The sequence below is a fragment of the Camelus bactrianus genome, chromosome 13 (assembly GCF_048773025.1).
Source record: "Camelus bactrianus isolate YW-2024 breed Bactrian camel chromosome 13, ASM4877302v1, whole genome shotgun sequence".
NCBI lineage: Eukaryota > Metazoa > Chordata > Mammalia > Artiodactyla > Camelidae > Camelus > Camelus bactrianus.
Window position 1 is genome coordinate 52,926,052 of NC_133551.1, and position 17,112 is coordinate 52,943,163.

The 17,112-nt window shown below is 57.3% G+C and overlaps 1 protein-coding gene across 3 annotated transcripts; it reads right to left on the reverse strand.

Moving 5' to 3' along the window:
- Positions 1–6,039: 6,039 nt before the first annotated feature.
- Positions 6,040–15,373, reverse strand: ZC3H12A (zinc finger CCCH-type containing 12A). 3 transcript variants are annotated; one of them, XM_074376809.1, is made up of 6 exons: positions 15,280–15,373; positions 13,960–14,434; positions 9,577–9,716; positions 8,409–8,643; positions 7,816–7,922; positions 6,040–7,666 (listed from the first exon to the last, which is right to left on the reverse strand). In XM_074376809.1, exons 2-6 carry the CDS (start codon positions 14,352–14,354, stop codon positions 6,792–6,794), a joined length of 1,752 nt encoding a protein of 583 aa, XP_074232910.1. In that variant the 5' UTR covers positions 14,355–14,434; positions 15,280–15,373; the 3' UTR covers positions 6,040–6,791. The 3 variants fall into 3 exon arrangements, with proteins under 3 accessions (XP_074232910.1, XP_074232909.1, XP_010958177.3); XM_074376808.1 differs by having other exon boundaries at positions 15,262–15,372; XM_010959875.3 differs by lacking the exon at positions 15,280–15,373 and adding an exon at positions 14,560–14,687.
- Positions 15,374–17,112: the final 1,739 nt, after the last annotated feature.

The window sequence follows — 17,112 nt, forward strand, 5'->3', positions numbered from 1 at the left end:
ATAGTTTATTCTGTTCAAACTCAGAGTGTTCGAAACACTATCAGACCCTGAGAGTTGAACATGGAGAACCCACAGGAACAACCCACAAGTAGAAGATAAGAAGCTTTCGGGGGCCTTGGGGAGGGCCTGAGGGAAGGGTCGTGCCCTTGGACACGGCCAGTGTGGGCTGAGTTGGCACAGACTGTCGAAGCTGCTGTCTCCCCATCTTGGGGCCCTCGGAGCACTTTAGGAAATTGATCCGTAAGTAGTTTAGTTTTCCCTGTAACAGAGTTTACACTCTTTTCTTAGAAGAAAATCCCTTCCTGTGAGAGGAGGAAGCAGGCATCAGCGTTATTTCTGACTGTGAGGTTGAGCCTTTGGGTGCTGGGGTGACGTGAGTCCTCTGTACGTATCCTAGGGGTATTGACATCGGGACCCTTGTGCTAAATGAGGGAATTAAATCAAATACTAAATGGCCTAAGGTTAAAAGCAGTAAGTTTGCTGTTCTGAAACTCTGTGACTTAGTTTTTGCTTTTATTTTGACTCCTCTGTCCCTTAGCCTTACTCCAAATTACAGGAGGCAATATTATGCTTAAAAACTCACCTCTGAGGCCCGACTCGGGGAGTGCTGCCCTGGTTGGGGTGCAGTGTGGAGAGGGAGCGGGACTGTGCTGTGTACATGTTTACTTCTCCAGGCTGGGGTGGTGGTCAGTGCCTGCGAGGGCGATGTGCATGGAAGATGCAGAGACAAGAAGAAGAGACTGGGCTTCTCATTTCCATGTTCACCTAAATTAATGTTATCAGGCCTAAATTTTATAAGCAGTAAGCTTCGTGATTTGAAACAGTTTTCCAGTTGACAAACTACAGTTTTCCGCACTGAGATGGGCTGTGGTGGAGTGGATTCTGACCCTCGCTTCCAAAGGTAGTGGTCCCCAAGGGGGAAGGGGCGGGCAGGTGGGAAGAACAGACCAGGCCTTTGTTATATTTACTTTCAGGCTCAAGCTTACTGACTTCCTCACTTTGTGTTATATAATGGACAAAAATATTAGCTCATTAGTACATGCAGGTAATTTATAGATGACACTGGGTTGAACCCCTAACAGTCAACCATTTTGATCCTCAAACGGCAGTTAGGATGATTGAACAGCATGGACACACTGTGGGTCGGTATGCCCCAAGTTTTTACTGTTCCTGTACAAGTTTAAACTTTAGATACCCCTGGCCAACACAGCCCTCCTCTGATCCCCAACCCCACCCTCATAACTTATTTCTATAGCCAAGGAGGCTTTAAAATAGCAAATTTGAATAAGAAATACATGCACATGACGTACATTCAAATGGTACTGAAGTGTGGTCAATGAAAATTCAGTCCCTTTGCCCTTCTGCTCCCAGTTGTCCTCAGGGACGGTTTCTTGTGCGGCCTTCCAGATGAACCTTGGACGTGTATGAGCAGTACGCGCATGTATGGTAGCATACTTTTTTCAACTAGAAATACAGCTTAGGAAATGTTCTGTAAGTGCCGTGGCCTGATTTCTATTGGCCGCCTAATCCATTGGTACCAGGATCCATCTACCCAGTCCTCTGTTGATGGTTCTTATGTTGTTTCCCATCTTTGCTGTTCTGGACAGTGTTGTGGTGCCTTACACACATCATTTTGCAAATATAATTCTTAGCAGTGGGATTGCTGAGCCAAAGGGTTAAAAATACATGGGGTCTCCTCATGACTATCTTCCAGATCACATTAAAAATAGGAATATGTGTACTTTCTTTTCTCCTTTTCCTTTCCTCTCCATCCCTCCAGTTCCTGAGAGTTTTTCTAGGGTCATGTGTTACCCAGAACACTTGCAGTTTCCTGGAACTCTAAACTTTGGAGCAGGCACCTCTGGTGTTGCTTTCCAGGTGGAGCTGCAAATGCCATTGAGAATTCCCAGTTTCTGCTTGCTATCACTTTCCATATTGTTCAGATCCTGCAGAACATTCTGGTCCTTAGACCCTGCGCTCAGGCCTGGGAGTTAAGCCAGCCCCCTGTTCCCCTGACAGTCATACCAGAAGGTGTCAGCAGGTGGCAGGCAGAGCACCGCAGCGCCCCTGGCCTTTAGCGAGGCTCTTTGCTGGTGAGCAGCCACAATCAGAGCCTTTGGGCCCTTCCCAGTGACCTGCCTCCCAGCAACAAGCCTAGCTGGGGGTTGGGGTGGGTTGCCCAATTCTAGTTTTGCAGCCATTTCTTACGTGGGTGAGCAGTTTAAGAGCAGCAGCAGCTGCCTTGAATTGGGCTTCAAGAGGCCACACCCCGGGATGACAGCCTGGGGCCTCCCCCTGCTCCAGAAACTAGCCGGAAGGATTTACATACCATGGCCTGGGATGGCTCTGGTTTCCTTAATCGCAGGGCCCTACTTCCTGTCCCTTTCTGCCAACTCTTCCACACCCTTTCCATGAACTAGGAGGTCCCCAGAACAGGCTCTTACTCACCACCCTCCACCCACTCTGCTAGATGGTCTAGAAAAAAAAAATGAGCCAGAGGTTTGAGAAGCCCTGAGGCAAAAGTGTTAGGGTCCAGGACTGACTTCGTTAGGGGCAGGAGCTCCTGGGGACCAACTGGGCCCAGGGCTTGCGCTGGGGACTCCACCCCTCCCCCCAACTCTAGATTTGAGTCCCTTTGAATCCCAGTTTCTCTGGGGCTCACTCACTGTCTCCATAGAGAGCTGTCCAGCCCCTCCTTCAGGGCAGGGGGCTTGCCCTTCTGAGTCAGGGAGACAAACTGTGGCTTTTCCAGGAGGCTTAGGAGGAGGATGGAGAGAGCTGTGCAGTGACTGGTGGCCTCTCCCAGCCCCTCCCCAACACAACCCTGCCAGAGACTAGCGTTGTTTGGGGTGTTAGCAGCACTGGGTGGGGGTGGAGGCTGGTCTGGGAGCTGCTCCTCTGGGGCCCCCAAAGCCCTCCTCCTCCTAGGTTAGTTCCCCAGGTCTTTAAGGGTTTCCTCAGGCTGGTGCAGTGGGATGGGGACAGAGTGGGCATGGACACCCAAGGCAGGGAATTTCACCCAGTTCATTCTCTTCCAGGGAGGCCGAAGTTTCCACAGTCATCCCGCACCCAGAGCGTGGTTAACCCGCGTGCAGGACAGAACTTGTGAGAAGACTCAGTGTCAGGCCCCTGCTGGTGAGGGCCCTGGGGTGGGGTTGGGGGGCCTGTGGAGGTTCCAGGAAGGGCTGGCAGGAGGCCCTCCTCCGTGAGTGCCCCAGGATCCTTTCCCAACCGGGCATGATTTGCATATGCTTTGCTTTCCCCTTTGGCATCTCAGCTCCTGGAACCAGGAAAACAAAAGGAGGAAAGAGCAGGCAGGGCATGACCTCCAGCACCTCTGTGGCAGTGGCTCCAGTCTCAGGGTCACGTTCGGGCCGGCCATCCTCTCCTTCACACTTTACAACCCCGCCATGAGCCTCTGGAGGGGAAGTGAGCTGCCCAGGGCCACCCTGCCAGTGAGGGGGACCCAGACCCAGGGCTTCTTTCTCTCATCCTGCCACCACACAAACTGAGGTGTCCGCTTGTCAACTCCAGGGAGAAGTGGAATCATCGTGTTCCTTTCACAGGTGGGGATGCTGAGGCCTTGTGAAGAAAGATGCTTCAGTGCGTGGGGCTGAAGGTGGTGGGGAGAACTTTGCAGTTAAAACCCAAGTCGTGGGAAAGGAAAATCCTGGGCATTGGGCCTGGCCGCCTCTGAGTGGCTCTGCCTGGAAGCCAGATTGAGAAAGAGGCCTGGAGGGGAGGCTCCAAACCCTGGACAGCCAGCCCAGCCAGGCCAGGGCTGCCGGGAAGGCACAGATGACAAGGCACTGAACTGACTCAGTCCTCCGGGAGCCTGGCCCCAGCACCTGCCGTGCGGGCTCTGCTGCCCTGGTCCCTGTCTGCCAGTGGGCCAGCAAGGCCAGACATGGCCTCCAGATGGTCCCACAGCCAGCCTAGACCTGCTGCCCAAGGCCCACAGCCCACCTGCCTGTACAATCAGCCTCCCTCTCCCTTCCCCACAGAGCTGAAGCAGCAAATGACAAAGAGTTCAGCTCTGGTCGAGGACGAAGTGTGAGCCTTCAAGTCTATATAGACAGTAGGCTGGTGGGATGGGCAGAGGGGTGGAGGCACCCTACCACGCTTTCCAGGCCTCCCTCTGGGCCTCACGGCCTTCAGGCCCCACTGCGGTGTGCAGAGAGGGGGCTGGATGGCTGGGGCTGCTGGGGCACCTGCTGCCAAGCAGGGGGGTGGGGTGGTCAGGCCAGCTGTTATGCTGGAGGGTCCCCATGCAGATGTTGTAAACCTACGTGGTTGTGAGGTGGGGGGCTGGGGCACCCCCACCATCTCCATCCGTCTCAGGGGCTTGAGAGTCACCACAGATTAGTGTCTGCGGCCCTCCCTTTCTCAGGTCTATTTGGCTAGGGGACCCCAATTCGAGGCCCTCCTCTAGTCTCTCTTCCTCCATGGGACCTTGGGCAAGTCACTCAGCTGTGTCAGTGGCTGATAATGAACTGGACAGTCTGGTATTTTAGCTTTCTGTCCATGAAAACAAAGGCCCATAAATAGCCTTTAATCTGGAATACAGTTCTTGACTGGAAAAAAAATTCAATGACATTCTTTTTTTTAATTTTATTTTAATTTTTTCATTTTTTGGGGGGGAGGTAATAGGTTTATTTATTTACTTATTGTCAGTTCTATTACCTGCTTTAAAAAAAATTTAGGTATAGTTAGTTTACAATGTTGTGTCAAGGTTAATTTTTTTTCTTTTTTATGGCAGTCCTGGGGATGGAACTGAGCCTCGTTCATGCTAAGCATGTGCTCTACCCACTGAGCTCTACACCCTCCCCCTGGCAACATTTCTTTGTGCAGATAGAACCTCCCGGGGCGGCTGGATGCAGCAGGCCCAGGGACCCTAGAAGAGCCTGACGTGGGGGCTTGGAAGTAACGTTTGCTGAAATCACTCCCATATTGTGGGAGGACCCCTGACTGAAGGGCAGGCTTCTACAGAGAGTTTGGGGCAAAGAGTGAGCGGGGGCCTAATGTGCAGAGAGATGGCTGGGGTGGCATTTCCTTCAACATGCTGCATAGCTGTTCTGGGGTAAAGCAGTGTCTAGAAAACAGTAGGTACTATAAAAGCTTCACAAACAGTAAGTACAGATTAGGTGAGATGTTCAAAGATACAATGATTAAAACTGTATTTTTTCCATTTTCCTGCTGATAGTGTTTGGCGATCATCTGACAGCCCAGGTTTCATTTAACATATGTAACATTTATACCTCATTTTTTATCTTAAAAAATAAAACAAAGCTATGTATTCCTGCCTGTCTTCTTCCCCTCCAGGGGCAGATGGGAAGGTTGAGATGACGGAGGCCCTTTAACGAGCACCCAGCATGGACAATCTTGTGTTCTCTCAGAAGGTACGACCCTGTAGGGTAGGTACCATCATCATCCCCACTTGATAGAGACCCTGAGAGGGGTAGTCACTTGCCCCAGGTGACACAATTGGTGACAAAGCCAGTTCTTGAGTTTGGGGCCAGGAACCCTAACCTCCTGCTTGGGGGTTACCTTGGCAGGGCCTCTCTAGGCTGATTCCGCCCGTGGCCCCTACTCTGCTCTGGGCCTGGTGCAGGGTAAGACTTGGGTGGACAGGGGAGAGCTGAGCCCACAGGGGCCTCCCCACCACACCCCTACTCCACAAGCTCTCCCAGAAGCCAGCCAGGTGGTTCCCATGCTCGTCCCTGACCTCAGGGTAAAGAAAGGGGACACTCCCCTCCAAAAGCAACCCGTCCCCACACCGCAGCCTCAGGACAACAGGATGCTTCCTGACACCCCATCCATCCATGTGTCCACAGCCACCTCTTTTCAAGGTCTGACCCAAGGCCTCAGGAAGGATGCCTCTGCCCCTAGGGGATGGAGCACTCTCAGTGGAACTCAGAAACCTTCCTTCCAGTGAAGAGTCAGGGAATTGTTGAGGAGGGAGATAGGGCAGTGCCCACCTGCTGACCTTCCATCACCCAGAGGCCAGCTCCATCCCCGAGCGCAACAAAGACCATCACCTCTTAGAGGGGTTGTACTTTATTGGTGTTAAGGGACGCAAGGACTTTCCACTTGAAACACTTAAAATGTTTACATCCGTACAACAAATACACACATCTCCTGGGGGACAGGTGAGACTGCTCCAAGTACAGAGAAAGGGGGAGGATGAGAAAATGGGGGCCAGAATGCCCTTGACCCCTGAGGGGACAATGGGACAGGTGAACAGAGTGGGACGGAAGGTGGGTTATTAAGAAGCATCTTGCTTACTAACATGAAGCCTCGTGCCTTTGAGAGCACAAATGAGGCCTCATTGGCTTAGAGGAGGGCCCATGAGGGCGGGCACACGGTGCCCAACTAGCCAGCCAAGGCCAGCATCCCAGGGACAGGGCGGAGGTGGGGGGCTGTGCACAGGGCCCCCAGCCCAGGCCTCTGCTCCCCCCTGCCTCCCTCCCCGCCCTCTGAGAGAAAGGAGGGTTTGGGCCTCAGCCATGGACCGATGGCCGTTACTGGCAGCGTCTCTTTAAACTACAGAGATACAATGTGCATCAACAGGGTGATCGCTTCTGACCCCTCGGGCAGACGGCAAGAGGTGCCGAGGGGCCAGAACCAATCCTACAGTATCTTTGGTTTGTAGGTTCCCTTTCCTACTTTAATCCTCCCTCTGTCCAGCCTCTGGGGTGGGCCTCAGGGCTGGGGCTGGGCTGCTCGAAGGCCTGAAGCCCGGCCTGGCAGCCCTTGGAGGCCGGAGGCGCTGCCCGTGCAGGTGGGCTGGCTTACTCGCTGAGGTGCTGGGACTTGTAGGAGAGGATCTCGGCGGCCAGCTGCTGGGGGTCCAGGAGCTGTGGGAAGCGCCCCATCACGGCCTCCACAAGGTGTGGGGGGAAGACGCCACACAGCTTGGTATACACGCTGGCTCGCTCCTTGGCCAGGCTGCCCGCCCCACCCCAGGGGCCCCTGTCAGTCCCTGAGCCCGGCACCCGAGGCTCCTGCAGGACTGGGGTGGGTTGGGGCAGCTGGTATGGCTCAGACCAGTACTCTCGAGGTGGATAGGCGGCTGGCGGGGGTGCATAGTCAGCAGGGACGCTGAAGTGGCCGGCACCCATGGCTCGGCCAAAGGCAGAGAAGGCTGGAGTGGCTGGGAGCTCGGCCCCGTAGGGGCGGTAGCCAGCGTACGGGCCCCGAGGTGGGCCTGGCTCACCAGGGCCGCCTCCTCGAACCCCCCACAGTTCTGACATCTGGCTCTCCAGGGAGCCGATGCCCGAGTCCAGGCACTCCTGGGAGGTGTATGGGAGGGAGTCCAGGGTCTGCGAGAACCAGTCAGAGGGCCCAAAGCTGCCGCCACTGCCCCCACTAGGTGGGAGGCTCCTGCCCGTTGGGGCGAAGGTCTGTGGCGGACCCTCCCGGTGGGTTCCCAGGGATGCCTGGGCCCCCAGCTTCTTCCCGTCCAGGCTGCGCTGCTCACGTTCTGTCGGCAGAGAGCCAGGCTGAGATGAAGGTGAAGGCCGCCGGCCACTTCTGTCCTTGCTCGGGGGCCTGGGGGGTGAGAGGAGGGCATTGGCCCGGAGCTCATCAGCTACAGAGCGCTGGGGGCGGCTCGGCCGCTCCGGGTGGAAGAACCGGCACTTGATTCCGTAGGTGCACTTCCTCCCTGCGAGAGAATGAAGAAGGCCCTCAGCAGGGGCGCCCATAGCTGGGGTTGGGGATCCTCAAGAGGAAGAACTCGGGGTGCACGCTGACTTAGGGGAGAGAGGAAGGGGATGACAGAGTGAGGAGGGCCCTGGAGCGTGGAGTTCTTACCGTAGGGACACGGCTGCTTCCTGTGCTCCGCCGTGAGCGGCTTCTTACGCAGGAAGTTGTCCAGGCTCGGCCCGTGCCGGCCCAAGGGGTCATCAGGGGGCATGAACCTGCAGAGGAGGTAGGAGGCATGAAGGGGGACTTCCCAGTGCCAGGGACGGGGCTGCACAGAGAGCCTCGCTAGGAAGAGTAGGAAGGCAGCTCCTAAAACTGGCGTCTGCCCAGCAGGACATCCTGGGCGGGATGGCTTCAAGGAAGGGACGTCCCAGTCCAGAAGGCCACAGCCATGGGCGCCTTTAGGGCAACTCTCCTGCTGGGAGCTCTCTGAATCTAAGGCTGCATCCACTGGCCTCTGGTCAGAGCTTCAGTGCTGGGAACTGGAGAGGTCCTCTTGGAACCACTGACCACATCCTGTCTCAAATGCTACTGCTCCATCCCACAAATTATAAAGCCTGACCCTTCCTATGTGGAGCCACGTCCATCTTGCTCTCAGAGCTGCCAGGACCCAAGGCCGTGGTCCCCCAGCAGAGCTCCCCCAGCCCTGGCCCTCCTGGGAGCGTCTCTGGCCATCGGGTCCCTTCCTGGTGGGGACGTACTTGTCATTGACGAAGGAGTACATGAGAAGCCGCTCCTCGATGAAGCGCTTCCACTCCTGCCGCTCACTCTGGAGGTCCCGGTAAGTGTCATTGGACACCACAATGCCATCGGACTCGAAGGCTAGCTTCACGATGAAGCGGTCGTCATAGCACACCACTCGCTTGCCGCCCACACGCCGCGACGGGGTGAACACCAGGATCTTTTTCTTCTCCAGTTCCCGCAGGATGTGCTGGTCTGGGAGGTGTCAGGGGCAGAGGTCAGGGTCCAGCCCGGACCTAGAGCCAGCCCTCAGGGCTCCCTGACCCCGTGGTGGCCAGGCACTGGGTTCTGAACTCCAGGGTCAACTCTGCGAAGGCCACCGCCACATCCCAGTCCCTCACTGGGCCTGGTGCGGAGTTTATGGCCAAAGACCAAGAACCCCTGAAAACAGGTCAGCAGGTCCCACTCCGCAAAAGCTCCAAAGTAGAGCTGGGCCACCTCCCTCCCCGTCCTGGACACCAGGCTCGGGTGTGCCCAAGGTGAGCTTGGCTTTGGTACTCACCCAGCCTGTCCCTGAGAGGTTAGAAAGGAGCCCCCGCTTAAGCTGGGACCAGAGCAGTGTCTCAACTCTGTCTCCTACAGAGCTAGGACAGAAGGGGCCGCTTTTCCTGGAGTGAGTGGCCCCAGCCAGCTTGCCTCCAGATCTCAAGACTTCTAGGGAAATAAACTTGGGTTTTCATCCCAAAGGTGGGTACTTGTGTAAGAGCAATGTTAAGAGGTGGCACTGGCTGAGCATTTGCTGTGTGCCAGGCGTTCTTCTGAGCACTTCCACGTATTAAGTCACGCGGTCAACCCTGCAAGGTTATCAAACCCTCACCTCATCCCACGTCTCAGATGAGGAGCAGGTGGCTCAGCCACTACGCCGCACTGCCCCTGTACCACAAGGCTGTGGAGACAGCATGCAACCACTGGGTGAGGGAGGTGCCTGGTACTCGGAGGCAGAGGCTGCTCCAAGGATCACTGTTCAGAGCAGGAATGCTGAGGACAGCCAAAGCTGGGAAAAGTAGGGACTGAACGCTAGTCCCTCCTTGGGGCCTCAAAGCTGCTGCATAACCCAAGGGTCTCTCTTGAAGGGAACCAGGGCTCCTGGGGCAGTGAGACCACCCCTCTTCCAGAGGTGCCACTCACCTGTGATGGGCATGTCAGGCCGAGGCTGCTCCTTCCTCCAGGATGGTACAAACACCGTGATGTCTGTGTGGCCCCGCTCCAGAAACCAGTTCACCGCCAGCAGGATACCCCGGCAGGAGAAGACCTCCTTGTTTCCGTGGCTGGGGAGGAGAGGAGGGCCGGATCAGCCTGTGGTCCTTGCCCCAGGCCTGCACAGAAGGAGGCGGGCTGCACTCCAGCCCCTGCCCTGGCTGGGGACCCAGGGCCTGTATTCCCTGCTGGTTCCCACAGCGCCGGGGATGGCCAGCCCCGGGACTTTCCCTGAAGTGTCTCCTGACAGTGAGGAGACGCCCAGGAATCTGGCAGCACCCGCTCCCCAAGTGGGGGAGGGTCAGGCCACTTACAACACACCTGGGGGTGGGGGAAAGGCGCTGGGACCACGGGGACACAGATGTACACAGGCCGACTGAGTCACCATCCCTCCCTCGCCTGCTCAGCAGGGCTCCGGGTGGGGGCAGGGGAAGAGAAACCAGATTGTTCCGGATTAAAGTTGGATTAAAGTTCAGTCCTGAATAGACCCAGACCTCAGGGCTGGGGCTGAGGAGAAGGAGCCTCGATTCAACCTTCAACTTGGGGCAGAAGGCTGTGGTGGGGCCTTTTAAGCCTGAAAGTGAAAGGATGCTGCTTTTCCTCCCAAGACTGCCAATTCCCAAAAACCCCAGCCTGCCTTCCTCTCCTCGCCCTTCCAGGGAGGGCATGACCCAAGGCCAGAAGATGTTCTGAAAGACAGTGGGGCCTCTGCCAGCAGGAGGGCCTGGAGATGGGACATTGCCCTGCTGCAGTCTAATGACCAGACCTCGCCCCATCCAAAGGTGGCTGGACCCAGAAGCAAGTGCTGACGTTGCTCTGGCTCAGTTTCTCTATCTGAAAAATGGGCCTGGGAGTCTGCTGCTTCCCTAGGAAGGGTCCATGTCAGTGGGACGATGTTCCTGTTTGCTTGAGGCCAAAGACAGTCCAACACCGTGGAAGTTCCAGCTAGCTTCCTGGGAGAGTGGGAGGGCGCAGGGGCTCCCAGGTAACACTAGGTGTCATGGGTGCACTCCAGGACCAGCTGAGGGGGCCCCCTTCCCCACAGCCGATGCCCCTCGCTAACCTCTCAGTGAGCAACTCAGACTCATGTATTTGGCAAATAAAACAATAAACGTTACGCAAAAGAGGCAACTCCATGGCCGACCACATCCTGTGGGTGGCTTTGAGGGGGGTGATAGCGGGAGCCCCGAGGGAACATAGCAAGGGAGGTGGGGCAGCTGGGGGGCATGGAGGCTCTGGGAGTGAGGTTGGGGTTCCCAGGACTGAAGGTCTCTGTAAATTGTAGGGGAGGCAAAGTCCAGCCCAAAGACAGTGCTCATCCCTGCCAGGTGGAGCCCCCCTGCCATCCACCAGCATGCTTGTAATAAAAGATAACATTTACTACTGAGAGCTGTGAGCCAGGCCCTGATCAAGCAAGCCTCTGAGGGTGGTACTATCATGAAAGGCCCCTTGCCCCTTTATTCAGACTAGGAAGTTGGTCAACAGAGGGCAACTGGTTGCCAGCATCACAGCAGCATTGGTGGAACAGATACAAATAGAGACTGTGCTCACGACCACGAGTGCTGATGCTCAGACAGGTACAAAGACAAGTGCCAACCCTGACAGCGGACTGGAGCGGGGATTAGCGGGTGCCCAGTTCGTACTGGAGACCACGCACATCACCCATCCCCTTGCTTCATCCTTACGAGGCTCATCTAAGGTTCTCTGGCTACTGGTAAGGGACAGAACTTGAACTCATGTCTGGGGGCACTGGACTGCCTTCCTGCCCCAACAGAAGAGTTGGAGTTTGTTTAGGAGGGAGAAAAAGCTCCCAAGCTTGAGTCTGAACAAAGTGTTAAGAGGGTGGGGCAGGCTGGGAACAGGTTAAATCATGCATCTGGCAAACTCCTGCTCCGTCAGGACCCAGGTGGTGTCACTGCCTCTGAGAAGCCTTCCCTGACTTGGCAGGATGGGTCAGGTCCCTGGTCTGTCTTCACAACGCCCAGGGCTTCCCCCTGCCCTCAGCCTTCTGCTGTTTCCCCAAGAGTGGGGGTATGACCATCTCTGGCTTGTCCCTGTCTTAGGTACAGTCTGTACATGCATGTATCTACCTCCTTGTACACACGTGTGAATGGCTATGCCCCATCCCAGGCCAGCATCTTCAAGCCCTGGGACAGTGGGACACCAGGTCTTCCAGGACAGTGTACTGCTTCTGGGCATCAGAAACCTTGGCTGTGGACTAGTCTGCTGTCAGCTGTCCTGGCCCACAGAGCACTCCCCAAGCAGGTAGTCAGAGCCTTACTCTTGGCAGTAGTAGAACACATGTTCTAGTCCCTCCTGCCAAGCCCAGATACTGCCCTCCCAAGCCAGGAGTGCCTCCCTACGACTAACTTTAGTCCCTCTTGCTGCAATGGAGGAAGCTCTGCTGGCATAGGAAAACCAGACATCCTCCCACCCTCACCGCAGTCCTGTTCCCCAGAAAGTCAGGGCCCCCCAGCCTGGCTAAGGAGACACTGGTGAGACTCACTGGTGTGATCCCACAGGCAACTCCAGCTCAGTGGCTCCCGCCCCAGGGCAGAGGGCAGGGCTGAGCCAGGATACCCAGGTGAAAAGATCTACCCCAGCTGGGCCCAGCTAGTGGAGAAAAATTCCCTTAGAAGGAAACAGAGGTGAATTTCCCCACGATTTGCATATAGTAGGGGCTGGCCCGCCTGCCCCTGGCGGGGAGGGGGCAGAAGGGCAGGAACCCAGTAGCAGCTGAGACAGGAAGTCTGAGGCTGGAATTCCCCTCTTGCTGCTGCCCCGGCTCAGAAAACCCCTGTGGCTCGGTCACCCCCAGCGCCACCTGCCCCTCCTCCTGTCCTGGCCCCTCCTCCTTCGGCTGGGATACAAACACACAGGGCACATGGCTGCCCCTGGGGCGCCACGGCATTCGGGCCCAGCCCACGTCCCTGGAGGACGGAGTCACCCACCAGTCCCAGCTCCTTACCCAGCCAAAAGCTGCTGGAACCCGAGACAGGTCCCCTAACTCTCAAAACACGTGTGACCAGCTGCCACTGGCCTGTAGGAGCCAGCTTTCCTCAATTTCCATCCAGGCTCAGCTCATTTCAGAGGTGGGAAGACTGATCCAAAGATGGCCAGAAAGAGGCTACCTGGACCTCCGCTGACCTAGGCTAGGCAGGACCAGCCTGACAGCTGGCCTGGCCCAGGTGGGCCAGGTGTGGGAGAGGCAGAGGCGCCACAGACACAGAGGCACAGAGGCAACCATTCAGGAGATCCTTCAGGGAAGCCAGGAATCCCTTCCCACTCCACACCTGTGCCTGGGGTCTCCCTGCCCACACCCACAGGAAATTTTCCTTGTGAACCATCCACCCAACCCTGACTCACCAGCCTGCCTTGAAGGGACTGGGAGAAAGTGGGGCCAGAGGGCAGAGCTTGGATGGAAGGGAGGTCTGGGCAACCTGGGATCAGTGGCAGCCCTGCCCACCCCCCTACCACGAGAATCATGAGAACCTAGAGGAGAAGGGGGGACGGCTACCTGGGCCAAGTCCTGGGAGCCCCCAGAGCCCAGTCCAGCCCAGGTGGCTCAAGCTGAAGCAGAGGGGACCCAAGTCACAGCTCATCTGAAGCCAAAGCATCAGGCCACCTGCCTACACCCCTGATGTAGAGTCAGACCCTTGAGGTTACTTTTGGTCATGGCTACACAGGCCTCAGGGGCTAGGCCTGCTTCCATGGGAGCCCAGGTCTGGGAACAATAAGGCCTCAGAAGTCCCAGATCCTGGATAACAGTAATAATAACTGTTAACAGTAATAACAATCAGGACTGCTGATTCCTGAGCCCTTACTTCTTTCCAGGTTCTGGGCATTCACCCCTCACAACCACCACCTGAGGGGTGGGCTGGCCCCACCTCATGGATGAGGAATGAAGCCTCCAGTATGAGTAAGCTGGAGCCCACGGTCTGATCCCTCACACCACACAGCCTCACGTCACAGAGGAGGAACTGAGACTGAGACTGCTGGCCTTCATGAAGACCATAAAGGAGCTCTGGAGACAGAAGGACCCAAGTTCAAATCCTTGCTCCAGCACTTACCAGGAGTGTGACCTGATCAACTCTTTTGAGCTCCCCAAATATCCCTAAAAACCCACTTCCAAGAAGCCATGAGGATTCAAGAGCCTCCTGGCATACAGTAGGGCCTCCAGAAAGGGCTTTCCCTTCCTCTATACCAGTCTCTGAGAAGAGGTCAAACTCCTTCCTGAAGTCCACTCTACCAGAGGTGCAGAGACACACAGCCACGATTCCTGGCCACAGTCTTGGCCACAGAAGTGACATGTACCTCATGGCCACGTTGCTCCCATCGATGACCACGGGCCTCAGGTCACTGCCCTCCTTGTCCTCCTCGGGGGGTGAGGGCTCCAGGATGGGAGCCTTGGGGGTGCCTCCACCCCGGGGCACCAGAGGAAGCTGAGGGCTGGGGTCTGGTGACACCTGGCGCTCCCGTTCCGCCGCTGACCCATGTTTCACCAGCTCGCCCAGCACTGTGTTGGTGTCCGCCTGGACCCCCAGCTTCTGTAGAACGCTGTGGATCTCAGCAGAGGAGTAGCCCAGCTTCCGGAAGAAGTCAACTTTCATCTGCAGCTCCGCAGTTGTCGCCTCCTCCGCGGTGGGCTCCTGGGCCGGCCTGGGGGTCCCTTGGCAGCTGTGGCAATCTTCAAGTTCCCACAGACTCATGGCGGGGCTGGCTTCCTGAGTGGGCCTCTTTCCACTGGCCACTCACAGCTCAGACCACTGGAAGGTACCTGTCACAGCTCCTGTAGGCCAACAGAGAGGGTTAGGGATGGGGAATGGCTCTCTCACCCCTCTCCTGCCCCGCCCCTCGAACGGGAGAAGGCCACACTGAGTGGTGGCAGTAGGCAAAGCCATTTTTGAGTGTTACCTCTGTTACCCTCTCAACAGCCCTCCCAGCTAGGGATCGTCATTCCCATTATGTAAGGGAGGAGCCTGAGCCATAGACAATTCAGAACTTGCTCAAGGTCATCCAGCTGTTAGCTGGTAGCGCACGGATTTGAACTCAGGCAGTATGACTCCTCCTCCCACCCCACCCCCAGCGGCCCCGCCAACTCAGAGGACCCAGAAGTCGTGGGAGGCGCCTCAGAGGACTTCGCCGCGCCCCCACCACTGCTGGGCGGAGCTCTCCATGGAAACCCACGGGGTTGGAAGTGAGGTGGTGGGGCGGGGGCTTCCCCGTTGAAGCCATTGCCACCTCTCGCCCGCCTGCCCCGTGCCCGGAGCCCAGGCCCAGGAGGCGCAGGGTCCGTGGCCCGGACTCCCGGACTGGGGGAGGGGAAGTTTCCGGCTGACCCACCAGCGAGAAAAGTTGCTGGGAAACTCTGGTTGGCCTCCGGGCTCGGTGACGCGGCGGCTGTCCCGGCCCAGAGCCCCGCTCTCGCTCGGCTTCCCCTCCGAACCTAGGTCTTCCTACCTCCAGGATCGCCTAACTTGCGCTAAGTTGGAGGGGGTCCCGGGGACCGGCGAGGCCGAAGGGGACCGGCCCTCACGTCTCTCCCTTTGCGGTCGGTCCTAACCAGAGCCCTCCCCACCCCCTCCTCCGCCCGCCCGGGAGCCTCGCGACCCCGACCTGCCGGGCGCGCCTCACCCCGCCGTGGGCCAGCCACAGCCGGCGGCTTCTCCATGGGGCCGAGTCGTTGGGGGCCAGGCCGGCGGCGCCTTTATACGGGGCGGGTGGGCGGGCAGGTGGCGCTTGGGCCCGTGACGCGGAAGCCGGGCAGGGCAGGCGAGAGCCGGTCCGGGCGGCAGGGGGCGGAGCGGCCACCGCCCCTTCCTGCTCCGCCCCCGCGCCGCCCCGCCCCACCCGGCCTCCGGCCCCGCCCCCGCAGCCCCAGAGAGCCGGGCCGGGCCCAGAATGGGGGGGATACGGGGCCGCAGCCCCTTCCGTGAGCCTGGAGGCTCCAGCGGCGAGGAGTTCCGCAGGGCAGGAGTGCACGGTCCGCAGGCGTCAGGTAAGGCCAGGCTGAACCAGGTACGCGCACCTAGTCAGGCAGCGTATGGAGATACAAGCACAGGTATAGCCACGTACGTTCAGAACTAAGCATGCTGAAGGTACAGTCCGGGACGCATCACGGGAATCGGGTACACGAAGGCTGGTCCACACACCATTGGAGGCAGAGCCATAGTTACAAAGCTAGGTACACCCAGGCAGGCACTTTTCGGATTGAGGCAGGAACACTCAATAGGTACATCATGACTGGAGTAGGTACACAGAAGTGGGGCCCCACCCAGGGCCAGGAACTTTTTTTTTTTCCTGAAATAGGACATTGCCAGGATAGAAAGGCAGGTACATCTTGCCTTGTCCCAGCTGGAAAGACTTGCGACCAGGACCAGGAGGTCCCATTCCAGGGCACGAGGTGCCACCTTTGTCAGTTTTGAAACCACCAGTGACCCCCACCTAGCCAAGTCCCTGCTTTATTGCCTGGTCATCTTTGAGGACACTAAAGTATCTCTTCATCTGTGCGCCCTGGGCACAGCAACCCCAGGGACTGGCCTCCAGGAGAGAGAAAATGAGCCCCACTCCGGTGTGTCAGCTCACACCCAGTGCTATGCTCCTCCCGTACTCACCACACGCTGCCCAGCGCTGTGTGTGCTGTAGCCCTAATCTTCACAACAGCTCTTTCTAGCGTTGTGAATAGTTCAGTGAAAAGTGCGATCTATTTAGGCATTTATTCATTGTAGTAACCACCTTTAAGATAGTAAACATATTAAGTAATGAGTCCGGGCTAATAATCATGATGATAAGCCAATCACAGCGGTAATGCCTCACATTGATGGAGTACTCACTGGGCGGCAGGCACTGTGCCAGCTTCTTGCAGACACTTACGTGCCTTTGCATCTCCTTCCTCTGCTCAGGGAGTGCCCTCCCCTTCTTCCCTCCCTACTGCTGCATGGCCAATTCCATTCCTCTTTTTGATGATGTCACCTCCTCTGTGAGGCCTGCCCAGACTCCCTCGATGCTGAGTTGCTTCCTCCTCAATGCTCCCACAGCACCCTGCCCGGGTCCCTACGTGCTGGATTGTGATTGCCTGCTTGGGACCTCCTCCGGGGCCAGGATGGGGTTGAGACTCCACCCGTACTCCCAGGCCCGGTGCTGCCCAGCACTGTTGCAGCGGGAGCCGGCAGAACTGGGCGATGAGTCACACAGCTCCGTGTCCTCCCAGAGTGAGCCGCAGTCTCGCTCTCTTCCGGCTTTTGAAGGCGGCTCTTTCCCGAGAAGTTGACTCTCTTCTGCAGAAGCCAGGGCTGCTATGGGGAAACCCTGCTCCACATATAGCTGGATTTTGCAAACCTTGTCCCCATTCCCCAGGAGCCCTCTGGATCTAATATGCCCAGCCCCCGCCCCCTGCCGCCTAGCCTCCACCCCTTCTTGCACGACTGTCTTAGTCGCTGGGCTTGCCAACTTCCTTGCTGGAGCCTT

Excerpts from the sequence above, each read along its gene's own strand:
- ZC3H12A (XM_074376809.1), bottom strand. The coding sequence starts at position 14,354 with ATGAGTCTGTGGGAACTTGAAGATTGCCACAGCTGCCAAGGGACCCCC. Across the intron at positions 8,644-9,576 it reads GCCTGACATGCCCATCACAG|ACCAGCACATCCTGCGGGAA; the intron begins GTGAGTGGCACC and ends GACACCTCCCAG. Across the intron at positions 7,923-8,408 it reads TACTCCTTCGTCAATGACAA|GTTCATGCCCCCTGATGACC; the intron begins GTACGTCCCCAC and ends CCTCCTCTGCAG.